This window comes from Macrotis lagotis, chromosome X (genome assembly GCF_037893015.1).
Source record: "Macrotis lagotis isolate mMagLag1 chromosome X, bilby.v1.9.chrom.fasta, whole genome shotgun sequence".
NCBI lineage: Eukaryota > Metazoa > Chordata > Mammalia > Peramelemorphia > Peramelidae > Macrotis > Macrotis lagotis.
Genome location: NC_133666.1, coordinates 11,869,147 through 11,887,056, shown reverse-complemented (window position 1 = coordinate 11,887,056; position 17,910 = coordinate 11,869,147). Strand labels below are relative to the sequence as shown.

Below are 17,910 nucleotides of genomic sequence, written 5' to 3'. Positions count from 1 at the left end.
CAGACAGAGTGAAAGGAGAGAGTAAATAGAATAGATGGTAGTGGAAAGGAATGGATGGAGGGAATTACAATCAACAGCAACTGTGAAAAAATATAGAAGTAACTTCTATGATGGACTTCTGAAAAAGAAAGTGATCTACCTGAGATAGAACTGATGGTATCAGAACACAAACTGAAACACATTTTTTTCTTTCTTTTACTTTATTTCTCATGAGGTTTTATATTTTTGTGGGGAAGTGGGTATTATGTTTACTCTTTTTTGGGGGAAGGCAGTGCGGTTACGTGACTTGCCCAAGGCCACACAGCTAGGTAATCATTAAGTATCTAAGGTACTCAGGTACTCCAGACTCCAGGGCCAGTGCGCTAATCCACTGCGCCACCTAACCTCCCCTATTATGTTTACTCTTAAACAATAAATTAAAGAAAACTAAAAACTAAAAAATACAACATTACAACACTTAAAAAAAAAGACTAGCTCTTGGATGCTATCTATTCCAACCCTCCATTTTACAGAGGAGGAAACTTGAGACCCAGGGAGAAGTGTTCAAAGTCACTCATAGGATCCTACATCTAGAGTTGGAAGGGCCTTCAGACCAGTTCAATCCCTCATTTTAACAGAGAAGGAAATTGAGCCCTAGGGAGAGGAAGGGACTGCCTTGGTCACATATAAGATTCTAGATCTGGAGCTAGAAGGACCCTCAGAGGCCAACTAGTCCAAATCCTTTCCTTTTCAGAAGAGGAAACTGAGACCCAGGCAAGTCATGCAATATAGAGCACTTAAGCTGGAGTCAGAAGATCTGGATCCAAAACCTATCTCTAACATTTTTATTGTATGTGTGACCTCGGGTAAGTCACTTTTCCCCAGACCTCAGTTTCCTTCTATGGAAATTGAGGGGGTGAATTGGGAATGAATTAGAAGGGATAAGGGATCCCAGGATCCTCTGAGTGACTTGCCTCAGATCACAGAGTAGAGATTTAAACCTAGGTCCTCTAACTCCCAATCCAGCCCACTATTTTCCTTATTGTTTTTAGGTTAAAGATTTTTGAAATGTTAGGAAGTGATTTACCTCGATTTGGCTGAGTAATTAATACTTAAGAGATTTTGCAGTTATTTACTTTTAGCCTTTACTTCTTTTGGCTGATCAGGATAATTTTTCTCTCTTACCTAAATATAGCACCTTCATAGATTGATTAGTTTAGAGTCCAATTTTACATAATTTAAAGATATTATGCATGTTCCCTCAAATTATGCAAATGGCTACAATTTGCAATGCATGGCAGATGGAAGCTACCACACTTGGGGAATGAATAGGACTGTTTTCTCCTGAAAACTTTAGTTCATGGAAATTAAGAGGAAACCTGCCAGTCATGACAACTTAGTTTGCGTGGTTGATTGGACATACATCTTTATGGCTTCTCAGAATTGTTTTATTCTTTTGAAATGTCCACATCTAAATGTTATTATAGCTTCTCATGCTTCACATTAGTAGAGTTTGGGTCCTGTAAGGCAGAAATGAAAAAAAATGGAGTTTAATAAAAATGAACTAGGAGTCAGAAGACAATACTTTGAATCTAGGTTCTGTCATTTACTATAATGGTGAAGTCTGTGGCCCCTCAGGACCTCAGTATCCCCACTGGTATGTTGATGGAAATGTTGTCTCCACAGGTTATTTCTTATCTGATTTTCCATGTCAGAATATGTTGAGTAATTGAGAGCTGGCCTTAGAGGCCAGAGGTCCTGGATTCATTTTTTTCTGCAACATAGTAAATGCATTAAGTCTAGGAAACTCCAATGGAGGAGCTTCTCTTTACCCATCTTAACCTGGTTAACTTGGGGTCACTGTGAAGTGATGATTTTGCCCAGGGTCACACAGCCAAAGAGGGGCTGAGGTACTACTGAGAATCCAGGTTTTCCTGACCCTGAGCTGCCCCTTAACTGACAGCCACAGAAATAGATGCACGTACCTCTGTTTTCCTTTCTTTTCTTTTTCCCTCCACTGCTCCCTCATTTATTTTCAGTTCTTACATTTCTCTCCAGAAAGTCAGGATTTGAGTCTGCCTTGATTGATTCTATCCGAATCATCTCAGCAGCTGTTCCAAACGCTTTTTTCCTCTAGCTCCCAATATGCTTCCACCCTCGTCCTCTCAGCCCCCAGCAGATGTCTTCTTTAATGAGGAAATTTAAGCCATCCATAGGTATTCCCTCTTGCTTCTTTACACCTCAGAAATTGCAGTACTTGGATCACCTGACCTTCCTTCATCCTTTCCAGCCCTATTCCAGCCTCCAAAGGTGGAGAAGGAAGAAGAGGAAGAAAAGAAAGACAGAGAACAGACCCTTTCTTAAGCCAGGTCACCTCCTGCTAGCTCCTCCCAAAGTCTGCCCTATCTGTTCCCTCTTTCTCCCTTTAATCCCTACCTGGTTTTTCATATGTTAAGGCCCACCCCCTCCCTAATAAACTTTCACTTGACCCTGCCATCCATGCTGCCTTTATCTCCTCACTAAACTGAAAAGTACAGTCTCTGCACTGTTACTAATGTCTCAAAACTTCCAAACTTGAATAAGGAAAAATTGTAAAGTGTTTAATCTACTGGCCTTTTCTTAGGCCTTTCTTTTTCTTTTTTCTTCTTCAAAGGATCCTTGCCTCTGCTTGTCCTGTTAGCCAACCTCTTAACTTCCTGCTCGTCTATCTCATGGATACAAGGCATCAGAATGGAGGAGGACTCTCAAACAGGCGCTGTGTCAGTAGGTTTTGTATGGCCTTAAATTTGAGAAGTATGGCTTCTCCCTATGCCTCCCAGATTCACAGTTCTTGGCCTTCCTGCCTCCTCTCAAAATAAAGCCAGTAGTCAGAGCTCTTTATATTGCTATCATCCCTTTTTAAAAAATATCTGTAGAGACATGTATATATTCTTATATTTTGTTCCCTTTAACAAATCAAACTATTGCTTGTGGAAGTGAGCAAGGATTTCCTTTCCTATAAAAAATTCTCTGTAATCTTGCTTACTTTACAGGCAGTTATTTGAGGGTGAGGCTACTGAAGGGTTGTCCCTACATAAAGTCCAAAGATTGCTTCCTTTCACTGAAAACAACAAAAAAACACAGAGAGGCATGTAATGGAAGCATACATTTTTCTTTCCTATTTATCAATCAGTAGTGGTGCTTTCTGTTGTGTGTTTGTATATATGTCTTTGTATGTGGGTATTGTGTATATAGATACAACGTGTATGTCTCTGTACACATATATTTACATATATGTATATGTATAAGTATACATATGTGTATGTTAAGAATGGATTAGTTTTGGGGCAGTGAGGTAGCACAGTGGATAGAGCGCCGGCCCTGGAGTCAGGAGTACCTGAGTTCAAATCAGGCCTCAGACACTTAATAATTACCTAGTTGTGTGGCCTTGGGCAAGCCGCTTAGCCCCAGAGTCTTGCAAAAGAAATGGATTAGTATTTTTCTCATCCCTGTTGAACATTTATTGCAAGAGTCAACATCACGCATTGGGCAATAGAATCTTGAAGTACTGTGCCAAAGAATGTATTATATATTCTGCTGCTTTTAAATACTTTACTATTTTAGATTTTAGCTAGAATCCAGTATATTAGAGTTAGAAAACATGATAGTTATATCCATATAAAGGTAGGAGGTGGAGTGTCATGTTTGACAACAGCAAGAAGACCAATTTGTCTGGACTGTAGAGTGCATGAAGGAGAAGGAATGATTAATGAGGCTGTAAAGGAAGGTTGAAACCAGGTCAGGAAGGACTCAAGAGGTAATAGGGAGCCCCTGGAGCTTCTTGAGCAGATGAGTAACATGACCAGGACTGTTCTTTAGGGATATCACATTGGGATATATGTGTAAGATGAATAGAACAGCTGAGAGATTAACTAGGTGATTATTGCAGTTGTCTAGGTGGTATCAATCAAATTGATGGGGAAGAACTGAAAAGTGTCATAGTTCGTGTGATGAAGGGAGACCCTTTTCTGTGTAGAAAGAAGGTCCAAAAGCCCTCCCCTCTGCCTGCTGTTTCCTTTGAGCACCTGTGTCCTAACTGTTGGCAGTTATACCAGTACGTTCAATAACAGGCCCCAAACCGGAGATGATATAACTGATGGAGCATACCTGATTGAGAAGTGTCCAGGCCCCAATCAGTTGCTTTGTTTTTTAAAATTTTATTTAGTGTTTTATTTTCTCCCAGTTACATTTAAAAAACAGTTTTTAATGTTCATTTTTAAAATTTTGAGTTCCAGTCTTTCCCTTCCTCCCATCCCCCCATTGAGAAGGCAAGTGATTAGATATAGTTTATACATGTATAGTCATACACATGTATGACAATGCAGTTGCCTTGTTCTTTATCTGACACCAGGAATCAGCCAACTACTTCTCCAGGTTCTAGTCCAATAAATTTGACTTCAGATGTAAATTTTATAAATTTTATCCAAGGGCTCTATTTTATTTTCCTGGTGTTACCACTGACTTAACTGAGTTCATTCATTTAGAAAGCATTTATTACTAAATGATGGGGGGGGGGGGAACTATTACATTCCCCCTCCTACTTCCTCCCTGCCCTCATTCAGGCTCACTTTTTGTCCTAACTCTAGCCTAAGGATTAAATTTTTTCCTCTCATTTTCTCAAGTTGATAGTTTTATGATATATTATTTAAATATGGAAAATATTTCTCATGTTTTCTTATATGTCCTAATCTTCAGAAACATAGTGGCATCCATAAAAATATGACTTGACTAAGAATTCATTTGCTCTTATATATTTTATTTTCTTTTTTTCTTTCTTTTTTGAGGGAATCGGGGTTAACTGAATTGTTGAGGGTCACACAGCTAGTGTTTAAGGCCAGATTTGGATTCAGATGCTCCTTACTCCAGGGTCAGTGCTTTATCCACTTTGCCACCTAATTGCCCCGGTTCTTTTATATTTTCTGTGTGAAAACCTAATCTATCATTTTGGACATCAATTAGTTCTCTAGAAAAATGCAAAATTCTGTAGTAGACCATGCTTTTATTAGATAAGGAAATGAGTGCCTACAAGGATCCTATTTTCATATAAAATATTCTAAAAAAAATGCAAGGAGAAGAAAAAAGAATCACAAGCAGAATTACTTTTTGTTAGGTTTTCCAAAGATTTAACTGTGAAGTTGATAGCTTTCAAAATGCTAAATCACTTTTGTAAAATTAATTGCCCAGTTTTTGTTGGTAACAAGGCCTTTTGTTGTTGTTCAGTTGTTTCAGTTGTGTCTGAATCTTTGTGAGCCCATTTGAGGTTTTCTTGGCAGAACTACTGGAGTGATTTGCCATTTTCTTCTGCTTATTTTCTAGATGAGACAAGTGAGGCAAAATAGCATTAAGTGATTTGCCCAAGGTCAAACAGGAAGTGTCTGAAGCCAGATTTGAACTCACAAAAAGATTCTTCCTGATTCCAGGCCTGGCCTGGAATTCCATTGCAATTCCATTGCATTGCCACCTAGCTGTCCCTGGTTTAAAAGGGCAGCCTGGCATAATGGATAGATAGTTGCATCCTGGAGGTCAAGAAGACATGAGTTCTGATTCTTCCTCTGACTCTTGCTACCTGAGTGACCCTGAGCAAAGTACTTAACCTCTAAATGTTCTGAGCATTGCTGATGAAAATTATTTTTTTTTAAATTTTTTGCAAGGCAAATGGGGTTAAGTGGCTTACCCAAGGCCACACAGCTAAGTGATTATTAAGTGTCTGAGGCTGGATTTGAACTCAGGTACTCCTGACTCCAGGGCCAGTTCTCTATCCACTACCACCTAACCACCCCAAGACTGAAAATTCTCAAGGTTGATCCTCACCCCCATGTTGCTGTTAGAGTGTACAGTGTTTTTCTGGTTCTGCTCATCTCACTCAGCATCAGTTCATACAAATCCCTCTAGGGTTCCCTGAACTCCCATCCCTCCTGGTTTCTAATAGAACAATAGTGTTCCATGACATATATATATATATATATATATATATATATGTATGTATATGTATATGTATATATATATACCACAGTTTCTTAAGCCATTCCCCAATTGAAGAACATTTACTTGATTTCCAATTCTTTGCCACCACAAACAGGGATGCTATGAATATTTTTGTAAAAGTGATGTGAAACCAGTATTCTTGAAAGGATGTATCATTTTCCCTAAGTGTCCACTAAGCATTTTTGTGATTTTCCATTTTGGAATGTTCCCCCTCCCCCACCCCAGCTTGTTTCCCATCATACACTTAAGGGCAAGAACTCTCTTGCTTTTGTATCTCCAGTACTTCACAGTGTCTGGCACCTAGCAAATTATTTATCTATTCATTCATTCAAATCTTCTCAAATACTACTTTTGATTTTCTTCAGGAAGTTCTTTTTGGTCTAGACTCTTAGGCTGCTAAGTGGCTCAGTGGAAAGAATATGGTGTATCTGTGACATATTTCTACATTTCTATGAATTCCTCATTTACTTTTACTTATGACCCAGTGATATTCCTTTCCATTCATATGACAAATTTGATAAGCCATTTCCCCAGTTAAAGGGTACCATTTTGTTTCCGGGATTGTTTGGTAATTTGTTTATTTTACTGCCATAAAAAGTATTGCTACTACTATTTGTCATATATAGGATCTTTCTTTGATCTCCTTGGAGTATACATGCCCATTAGGGGGATTGCTAGATTAAACGGTATGAACAGCTTAATGATTTTTCTTGCATAATTCCAATTCATTTCCAGAATGATTGCATCAATGCTGAGCTCTACCAAAAGCATGTTAATGTACCTATCTTCCCATGGCCCTTCCAACATTGACCGTTTTTGTTTCTCATTGCCATTGCCTTTCCTTCTTGTATTTGGGAGTTGTTTATTTATTTATTTATACTTAGTGTTATTATGGTCTTCTTTCTTCACTTCTTTTATTGAATTATTATTTGGTTTATCAGAACAGAATATAAACTTTTATTACTTGTCATTAAAGCAAATGACAATACTAAACAAAATTCACATATTTTATACTATTAAGAATTTGTTTTTCTAACTCTACATACCCATTTAATAAAAATTGGAACTTCCCTTTCAGTTCACCTCACTCCCTCATACCTAACTTCTACATTTTTTTTCTTCTCTAATTATCTCAGATGATATATCCAATATAATACTTAGATTAATAGTTATCTTTAGTTTAAAGGTGTCTGTATTACTCTAAGCACTTTTCTCTTCTATTCCATTCATAAGCCAGAATTTATTCAGTTATCTTCCCATGGATGAGTACCCACTTTCTTTTCTGCTTTGTGATAGTACATTTAGCTCTAGACATTTTAGCAAACATGTGGGATTTTTCCCTTTGCCTGTGATCTCTTTGGAGTATTATACCCATTGGTGGTATTGATGGGTCAAAGTATGTGAACAGTTTAGTCAGTGTCTTAATGTAATTTCAAAGTGTTTTCCTGAACAACTGGAAAAATTCAGACCTCTACTTAACAGTATTTCATCAGTGCTGTTCAGGTTCTCTATTATATTCTCCATATTGCCTTTTTTTCTTTATTTTTCTTATTTTTTTTTTTAAAGTTTCACTCACTTATAGCTTCAGTTCCTCCCCTGGGAATTTTTCATTGTTCCAAGTTCTTCTCTTACCTTTCATGAGCTTCTCAGTGTTGATTCTTCCCTGAATTATTGAAACATATCATTTATCCATTTGGGAATGTCCTTTGGGATAGCTTTGCACTGTTCCCTTTCTGCGCTGATACTGCTGCTTTTGGAGTTCGCTTCAGTTGATGCTTGAATTTTAAAAAATCATCAGCTCTTTTTTGGTTTGTTAATTTTATTTTCTCTTTTTTTAAGGTTTTTGCAAGGCAGTGGGGTTAAGTGCTTTGCCCAAGGCCACACAGCTAGGTAATTATTAAGTGTCTGAGGCCGGATTTGAACTCAGGTACTCCTGACTCCAGGGCCGGTGCTCTATCCACTGCACCACCTAGCCGTCCCTGTTAATTTTCTTTTGAGTGGGTAAATTTCAAGTTTTCTTATATAATTTAAAAAATTATTTCTCTTACTTTTGATATTTTTGTTGTTTTTTAAGGAGATTATAAAGAGGCTAAATCTCATTCTGTCCATTTTCTGAAAGTCTCCTCTTCTCTGGGATAAATATCACAAGTTCTTTTAGCCATTGTGCATATGCTATAGCAAGGGAGTGGGAGAGGGAGGGAGAATGAGATTCCTTTCCCTTCATGTCCTCCAATGAACATGTTCTAGTTTGTTCCTGTTCCTCTTAAGATGTGATGACAAGAATTAGACAGATTGTGCCAGACATAAGATCTGAGCAGAGTCAAGATGAGCACCTCCATCTTTCAATATGTTATTCTTCCTTAATATTATCTATACCTCTCATTTGCTTTTTTTGACTGCCACATCACACTTGTGAAATTCCTTTATCTGGTCTTTTATTGTTCCATATTTCTGTCTTACCAACCATAACCTTGTTCTTCTTCACTACAACCTCCAATGCCTCCACCTTTTTATTTTTTTTTCCAAGGCAATTACCCCTGTACTGGCTACACTCACCTCCCTTTACTATATTGACTTCTTGGTGATTCAGGTCAACTCTACATTGCCCTTAATACTCAAATCCTTTGCTCCCTTGTCCTTTCCCTGATCATGCCTTGCATTATACTCATCATCCACCACATCTACCATCCATTAAATGCCAACTTTGTATTACTCCCACCATCTACCACATGCTGCTAAACATAAGTCCTCTTCAAATTTATTTGGCTCTCAACTGGGTCCTCACTTAGGTTTCCTATGGCACTATGCCACTCTTCTACCCCACCCCATGTCCCAGCTGAGGACCTTCACTGAAAAAAAGAGCCCATTCACTAAGATCTCCTTCTTAACTCTTCCTCATGATGTCATCTTTCACTCTTTCTTCTTTCACTACTGCCTCCCATGAAGAGATGAACTCTCTTTACCAAGGCCAACCACTCTACATGCACCCTTGATTCTGTTCTATTCTGCCTTTTACAACAGATCAGCCTCTATCATTCTCATTCTCTTTCTAACTTTGACTGTTTCCCTAATACCTTCAAACTTACTCATGTGTCCTCCATCTTCAAAAGACCATCTTCTGATCCTTAACCTCTCTGCTATCTGTCATCTTATATTTATTATTCTAAACTTCTTAAGACACTAAGTACCTGAACTTTCTCTCCTCTCTACAGTTTGACTTTTGACCTCATCCTTCAACTAAAATTACTGTCTCCAATGTTACTACCGATCACTTGATTACCAAATATGACCTTTTCTCATCCCTTTTCCTTTCTGATTTCTTTTCAAGCTTTAACACTATCAGTTACTCTCCTGGATTCTGTCTTCTCAGTAGACTTTTTTGTTGAATTTTCCTTCAGGTTATAGATTCTGTGGTTATACCCTAAGGTATTGTCATGAACCTTCTTCTTTTTTTCCCTCTACACTTTTCGACTTGGTGTTCTCATCAGGGTCCCATTGATTCGATAATTTCTATTCAAATGACTCGCAGATCTCTGTATGCATCCCTCATCTCTTCTGAGCTCTATTCTCATATTATCAATTTTTACTTTTTTTTTGGACATCTTAAGTTGAACATTTCATAGGAATATCAAACTCAACATACCCAAAACAGAACTCATTATTTTCCTCCTACCCTTACTTTCTTCCCTTTTAAAAAAATTATATTTGTTTTTCAATTAAAAATATTTTCCCCTATCTCTTATCTCTCCCCTTCTCTCACTGGAAAAAATGAAAACAAAATCCTTGTAATAAAAAATACCTGGTCAAGTAACAAAATTATCTAGTCAAGGAAAATAAAATCCTGCATTGGCCCTGACCAGAAATATATCTCAGTCTGTACCTTTTTGTTACCTTCGCTGTCAAGAGTAGGTAGGTAGTATGTTTTTTCAAGGGTCTTCTGCTTTGTTATTACATTGATCAGAATTTTCAAGGTCTCTCAGAGCTGTTTGTCTTTATAATATACTACTTTTGTCTTTACTACTATTTTGTCTATATTACTATTATATAACTTGTTCTCTTGGCTTTTTGTTCACTTTACTTTGCATCAGTTCATACAAGCCTTTCCAGATTCTTTTAAACCTTTCCCTTCATCATTTCTCACAGTGTAATAGTGATCTATATACATTCATATATCATAATCTGATCAGCCATTTCACATGTGGGGCATCCCTCATTTTCCAGTTCTTTGCCGCTATTAAAAAAAGAGATGCTACAATTTTTGTGCATAATGGGTCCAGTGATAGTGGTAGTAGCATTAGTAGTTGCTGCTGCTGCTGCTTTTGTTATTGTTTCTTTACCAGCACCAGCATCAGTAACAGCATTATCATCACCAGATCAAGGGATGTACACAATTTAGTAAGTTTGGGAGCATACTCTTTGTTTTGTAAAATATTTATACTCATTCATAGCTCCACAAACAGTGCATTCATGTGCCCAGTTTCCTGCAACCTCTTCAGCAATGGTTATTTTTTCTTTTTCTGTCAGTTGTGCCAGTCTGACAGTGAGGTGGAACCTTCTCATTTGATGTGGATAAATTATTCTTGTTTATAAGCCCATATCCTTTGCCTTCTGAAATGTTGTATTCCAAATTCTTGGCACCTTTAGGGTGGTGGTTGCTAAATTATGCATGATATTTACTGTGGTCTGTGACCTGGAACTGGTTAGCTTCTTTAGCATCTGTTTCCACATCCTGCATGAGGTCATGGTGGGGGTGTGGGACCTCGTCTTGGTCCTTTTTCGGTCCCCAAGTGTGCATATACCAGATCAGACCGGGTCCCCAGTGTTCCCTAGACCTCTGACTGTCTCCCTATGTCCACCTGTACTTGAAGAATGACTCACTGTGACCTTTTACTTGAATTCTTGATCAGGATTCAGTACAGCGTGTTTTCTAAATCTGTTAAGAAAATGGTGGTTTCTTTGAGGGGGGGGGGGGGAGCTCACTCTTTTTTTCCTGCTATGTTACCATCCTGGCTCTGCTCCCTTTTCTTCCATTTTAAACATTTCCAGTACCTTCAGCTGTTCCTTGTAGGACATTAGATGCAGGGCCCTTCACAGAGGAGCCCGGAGTTGAACACAGTACTCCATTTGTGGTCTGATCAGGGTCACAAATAGAGTAATCATATCTGGAAGCTATCTCTTATTCCTATTTATTATTATTATTATTATTATTATTATTTTCTTGTTTTATGGGGCAATAGGGTTAAGTGACTTGCCCAAGGTTATATAGCTTAATATTAAGTATCTGAGGCCAGATTTGAACTCAGGTCTTTCTGACTCCAGGGCTGGTTCTCTATACACTGCACTGCCTAGCTGCCCCCCATTCAAATACCTTATATAAGCTATATATCTTATACATAGTCCTTATTCCTGAAGGCTGTATTTTTTTTTTAGAATTTTGCACGGCAAATAGGGTTAAGTGGCTTGCCCAAGGCCACACAGCTAGGTAATTATTAAGTGTGTGAGGCCAGATTTGAACTCAGGTACTCCTGACTCCAGGGCCAGTGCTCTATCCACTATGCCACCTAGCCGCCCCAGGATGTACTTCTTAATGCAGTCCAAGTTTACATTTGCCTTTTGAGCTGCAACATTGTACCACTGATAAAAATTGTTTTCAGTTCACTAAATCCTTGGATCTTTTTCAGAAAAAAATTGCTGTCTTTCTTTGTCTGATTCTGGCAAAATTGATTTTTTGAACCCAAGCATAAAACTTTTATGAACAGCTAGGTGGTGCATCAGTAGATAGAGTGCTGGACCTTAAATCAGGAAGACTTATCTTCTTGCTTTCGACTTTGGCTTCAGACACTCAGTAGCTGTATGACCTTTGTGTGTTGAGAGACAACTCTCTTAACCCTGTTTGCCTCAGTTACTCATCTGTAAAATGAGCTGGAAAGGGAAATGGCAAATCACTCCAGTATCTTTTTTTTCAAGAGAACTTTATTCTTTATTAAGATGCTAGAAGTTATGAGGGAGTTTTGTTGGAAACACATTGGGAAAATAGAGTAGCTTTAATTTTAATAGTTTGCACTGCAGAGAAAACTGTGAAAGAAATTTATATCAAAGTCCAAGTATTAATTCAATGTTCCATATTTGATTCCATGATCTTCATAGGAAGGTCTTCTGCAATAGAATATGCTCCTATACAGCCAAGATATTAAGGTTGCTTGATTTCCTTACCAGTACTCCACTGCAAGCTTCTGGTGCAATCCCACATGGCAAATCAGTCTTCATTGTAACAGGTTAGGACTGGCCTCAACCCCTTTTCCCTGCCCATGGCCTCTGTTGTTGGGCACCTCCTCTCACACCACAAACACCTCTTGTTGATCCAGGACCACCTCTCTGTGAATAACTGGCTCTGCCATGGGGAGGAGCAGCCCGGCGACCTCTGGTTGGAGCAGCACCCCTTGCTCCTCTACCACCCCTTCCTCTAGCTCCAACTTGAACATCTTCATAACCATAGTATGGCTCTTCATATCCGCCACAATAGTTATGTTAATAATCATAATAATCTAGAGGATATCCATAACCACCTCTACCTCTATGACCTCGACTTCTTTGTTGGAGGGGGCATGTGAGGCTGACCATAATAGTAGTAATCATCATACATTTGATTTTTAGCTGCTTGCCTCTGAGCTTTGGGTTCTTTCCTTTTTTGATCTGGTGGCTTAGCAAAAACAATTTCAATATTTTCTCCTTCTAAGTTTTTGCCATTCATTTCTTCCATTGCTGTCTCTCATCAGAATGAATGAATTCATAATCTTTTAAGTTTCTTCACTTGTTCCAGTTTCCCAAACTGACTAAATGCTTTTTCTAAAATCTCTTCTGTTATGGTATTGGCAATGTTGCATACAAATAGCACTTTCATCTTTGCCATGACTTCAGACTGTGCCCACATTTCCCCAGACTTTCACTTTGCCACTCATTAACCTACGCCTGGCCTGATCTTCATATTCAAGGAAACAAAAACCTCTGTTCTTTTTCTTATCATCCTGTTGGTGGTACAGAATGACATCTGTAAGGCCCTCTTTTACTTTACTAATTTCTTCAAGAATCTGCTCCTTTGTTTTACTCTTGGGGATAGACCCAACAAAAAGTAGTATCATTTACAACTTAGATGCAAACACCAATGTGTTTGCCAGAGTGATTTCAGCCTTGTGAGCTGCCTCTTTTGTACAGGGGATTCATTATTAAGCGCAGATCCCAAATAGGTCCAGCTTTTTTCAAATAATGGAACAAGTTCATCTTCAAATAGCTCTCTTGGAATCTTTCCTACAAATATCTCTGTGCCAACAGAGGGCTGTTGTCCTGAATATACTGAATCTGGAGGAGGTCCCCCATATTTCCTCTGTCCAGTGATCACATCAGGTGTGTAGCTTATCCTTTCCAAGAGTGCCTTAATTTTTGCCTCATCTGGTCTTTTGCTAGAATCGGCCACTTTGATCCCCTATTTTTCTCTCTGCCCATATGTTTTCATGACTCCACATAAAAAGGCACTTTTGTTCTGAACATGTGAGAGATCACTGTCTTTAAACTGTTGAAGTACTGCCAAAGTGCCGTCTTCATTAAATTCTTTTAGAGCTTCAATAGCTCTTTCCTCTAGATCACTGTGTGCAACTAAACCCACAATGTAAATTTCATCTAGTTTTTTCAGCAACTTGGGCAACAGCAGAAGTAGTATCCACGGACTCTTCAGTACCATTCCCATGAACACGTTCAGTAGCCGTGTTTCCAGAGATCTCCCTGTTGAGCTGCTGTGGGTAAATCCTCTCCACGGCTGTGGGAATCGCATGTTAGCTGCTCCCTGTTTCCAGCATGAGTGGAGCTGTTGTAAAATGGTGGCCGAAGCTCCCGCCACTCCAATATCTTTGCCAAGAAAACCCCAAATGGGATCACAACTAGTCAGACACCACTGAGAAATGACTGAACAACAAAAATAAGACCATATTTATCCTTATTGAATTTCACCTAGATAAATTTAGCCTAATGCTCTAGCCTGTCAGGGTCCCTCTTGGATCCTGACTTTGTCATCCAGCATATTAGTTGTGTTACACAGTTGTAAGAACCTTGGATTCAGAGTTAGGGGACCCAAGTTCAAATTTTCTTATTGCCACTTACAACCTGTGACCTTGAGCAAGTCATTTCTCCTCTCTACACCTCAGTTTGCTCATTCATAAACTAAAAGGATTGGACTCAGTGAACTCAGACTTCTAATGTCTCTTCCAGCTTGAAATCTGTTATCCTCTGATCTCCACCATTAAAGAGCTTGCCATAAATGTCTTAATTTAACTTGTAGCCACTGGCTCCTTGAGTTCAATTCTGCCTATGAGGAGTCATTATTCAGACTCGGGAAAGCAAGGGTAGAAATAAGACAAGAATTTATTAAAAGAAGTTACAACACATAAGAAAATGGTAGGTAAAGTTAAGAAGAGGTTAAGGAAAAGTCATGTGGATTTGGCAGATCAGCTGGTTTAGAAAAAAGGGGGGCAGGGAAGGAGGCAAGGAGAGAGGGAGAAGGAGAGGGAGAAAGAGAGAGAAAAGGGCAGGCAGCCATGAAGCTTGTGTTAACAAGGCCACATGGTGAAGCCCATGGAGCTCCACATGGTTTAATGAAGAAGCCAGAGGAAGGCCCATCCTTCTGGATGGGAGTCCAGAAGAAGCAAGAAAGCCCAAAGGGGTGACTTTTTCCTGTTAAATACCCCTCCATTGTAGGCTGGACGGGATGGTGCTTGGGGTGTGGTCTTTCACCTCAGAGTCAAGTAACTTCTAATGGCAATCTACACGCTGGTCCTTCCCGTCTCAAGGTACTTGATGTCCAATTCTAACATGTCATATACTCTGTCCGCCAGTGTCCAGGCCAAAGTTAAGTCAAAGTGGAAATGGAGGATAAGGTACAACAGGGTCAAGGGGAGACAGGATACAATCAACAGTGTCCAAGGGAGGCAGAATCTCAAGAGTAGGGACCTCCACACATTTGAAAGATTTTGTTTCTGCTAGTTCACAATTATCTACATCATTTTCTCTGATCAAAGTCATTGTTCAAAAATTAAATGTTAGTCCAAGGTCAAACACTGCTCCTTAGAGAATTCTTCTGGAGACTTCCTGCCAAGTTGTCAAGAAGAACAGTATCTACAATCACTCCGACAGTAGCAGTGAAAAGATCCCCCAAAGGAAACTGGTCTGGGAGTAATTGAAAAGCCAATAATGGTCCCAGAGAACAGATAATGAAACCTATTACCTTCCTTTGACAAGTGAGGTCGGGACTTCAAGGGCAGAATGTTGCATGCACATAACATTATCAGACATAGTCACTGTATCAATTGTCTTAGCTTATCTTCTTTCCTTTGTTATAAGGGATGATTCAGTCCCTAGGGTGGAAGGGGCAGCAGGTACCCCCAAATGACCCTGATGTTAAAAATACCAGGTACCAATAAAATGGTGGGGGGTTTTTAAAGTAATGGACAGGTAAGTGAGATTGCTACTCACATGTGACATCAGTCCCGTTGTTATTCCATTGTGCCTGTTTTCTACTTTACTCTTCCAGCTGTTGTCTTTTTCCTCCTTCAAAGCTAACTTGAAATATCACTTTTTCCAAGAAATCTCTGTGATAGGTGAAAACTGAAAACATGAGAAAACCTAGTTGGAAGTGTATTACTCTTGTAAAGTTTGAGCTAGAATGTCTGCTCTGAATGAAGAGCTTGGACCCAATAAAGGAAAGCACTCAAAAATGCCAGAATGAAAAATGCATTGATCTTGTCTTGGTGAATTGGCATTGTTTTGTTAGTAGAGTAAGTGAGGAGCAATGCCTCTGGAGCTGCTGTTCAAAGCCTGTTTTTGATGAATGAGATGGTCTAAGGCAAGCCTCTTGTCCTCTGTAAAATGAGGCAGTTGGGCAAGATGGCCTCTCAGATTCCTTCCACCGCTGGATCTCTGATCCTTAGAATCATCTGGATATTGAGAGGGAAGGCAGCATTAGAAAAAGTATAAGATTTAGATGATGTGGGGTCTGGACAGGAGATTTGAGTTTGATTATAATATGAAAAAAACCCACTAAGGAAAAAGTCAGGAATAACCTAGGAGTTACAGCAGTTATCATCAAAGAGATTGACATGATTAGCATAGTTTATTTTTGTTGGGGAAGGATGCAGGATAAGATTGTATTGGTAGAGCCAAGCCAGTCAACTTAATCTTGAATTCTCAGCTGAGGCATTTGGAGTTAGCAGTTAAACCAACTTCCCTACCTTCACACCCCCATTTCTGTACCATTCTCTTTCATCAAGATTTTACAATCTTTAGGCAATCACTTTAGACAATCTCAGTGATTATGAAAAATAGACTTATAATTGGCATGATATTAGGAGATTTGGGTAATTGAACCTGAGTCATTCTTGCTGAAAGGTATTTTTCCTCAAGAGCTCTACTTATAATGCCACTATGATATTATAGTAAAAATGTATACTTGATTTCTCTCTGGCCTGAAAATGGAATACTTTAAAATGACATTGTTACATCTTCTGTTTTTATTTGCTTTGTTTTGTTCTTTAGACTATGCCTATGATTTTTTAAATAAATTTTTGCTTATTTAAGGTAATGGGTTTAAGTGACTTGCCCAAGGTTACACAGCTAGGCAATTAATTAAGTGTCCAAGGCCAGATTTGAACTCCAGTCCTCCTGACTTCTGGGCCATGCTCTATCCACTGCATCACCTAGCTGCCCCTATACCTATGATTTTTATAGTCTAGGGAGGCCCCATCTGCCTGCAGAGATTATTACATTCTAGTCTTAGAAGAGCTGCACAAAGTCACACATTGCAAGTGAATGGCAGAGGCCTGGTCTTTCTGCCTCCAAGGCTGGTCCTCTATCATCTACTCCATGTGACTTCTCTCATGTTTTTCATAGGAAGTGATTTTCATTTTATCCATTTTTTTATGAAAATCCTAATTTCACCCATTTCTCCATTGCCATAGGCCTTCTGGTTGGAACACTTGATTCAGTCTTAGACTCAACTGCTAAAGTGGCTCCATTTCGCATCCTCCATCAGATACCAGGGTCTCAGGTTTATTGGTCCATCGCATGTGGTAAGTGGGGTTTTGAGAATGTATTTTCCCATTTTAAATGAAAAAGACTAAGAACTTGTCTATTTGGACTCATCATTTCTATCTTCTAGTTGTCTTGGCTCATACTCTGAAAACCCATCTGTTACTGTCCTGGGATATAATAGTAAGATTTTATGTTATTGTATTTCTGACAAGAATGACATAATACTTATCTCTTTTTTTACTCTCCAGTCCCAAATTCCCATCTGGTATGGAGGGTAGTCCAAACCTAGTCAGTCAGTCAATAAACATTTATGAAATACCTACCATGTGGCAAGACCCTATGCTAAACACCAGGGGTATACAAAAAGAGACAAAAGAGAAGTCTGGCCCTCAAGGAGCTCCCAATCTAAAGAGGGAGATATTATGCAAATAACTCAGTACAAGCAAGCTCTAGAAAGGATAAATAGGAAATGATTAAGAGGGGTTGAGAAAACGTAAAGACTGACAGACTGTTCTGTGGGGATTGGGGGGGAGGGAAGTGAGATTAGGGGGAAAATTATAAAATTCAAAATAATTTTTTTAAAAAAAAAGAGGGGTTGAGAAAAGCTTCCCATCAAAGGTTGGATTTTAGTTGGGATTTACAGGGACCCAGGGAAATCAGTCCTACTGACCTTACTATTTCCCCTGCTCATTCTTCTGTGCCTTTCTAAGTGTGGCCCTAGGGAAGATTAAGATCAGAATCCAGAAGTTCTTCCTTCTGCACCCCCCCCCAATAATTCACACACTGGCAATGTGACATTGATTCTGCTAGTCGGTAAACATTTATTAAATACCC

General features: G+C 39.0%; 1 protein-coding gene and 1 pseudogene across 3 annotated transcripts in view; one reads left to right on the top strand and one right to left on the bottom strand.

Annotated features, from left to right (window-relative positions):
- Positions 1-17,910, top strand: part of TBC1D8B (TBC1 domain family member 8B) — a 97,768-nt gene that overhangs the window by 3,979 nt on the left and 75,879 nt on the right. For all 3 annotated transcript variants that reach the window (XM_074207623.1, XM_074207622.1, XM_074207621.1), the window contains exon 2: positions 17,004-17,114. In XM_074207623.1, coding sequence (XP_074063724.1) covers positions 17,004-17,114 — 111 coding nt within the window. The remainder of the gene's footprint in view (positions 1-17,003; positions 17,115-17,910) is intronic.
- On the bottom strand, positions 12,267-13,675 carry LOC141497897 (heterogeneous nuclear ribonucleoprotein Q pseudogene; annotated as a pseudogene).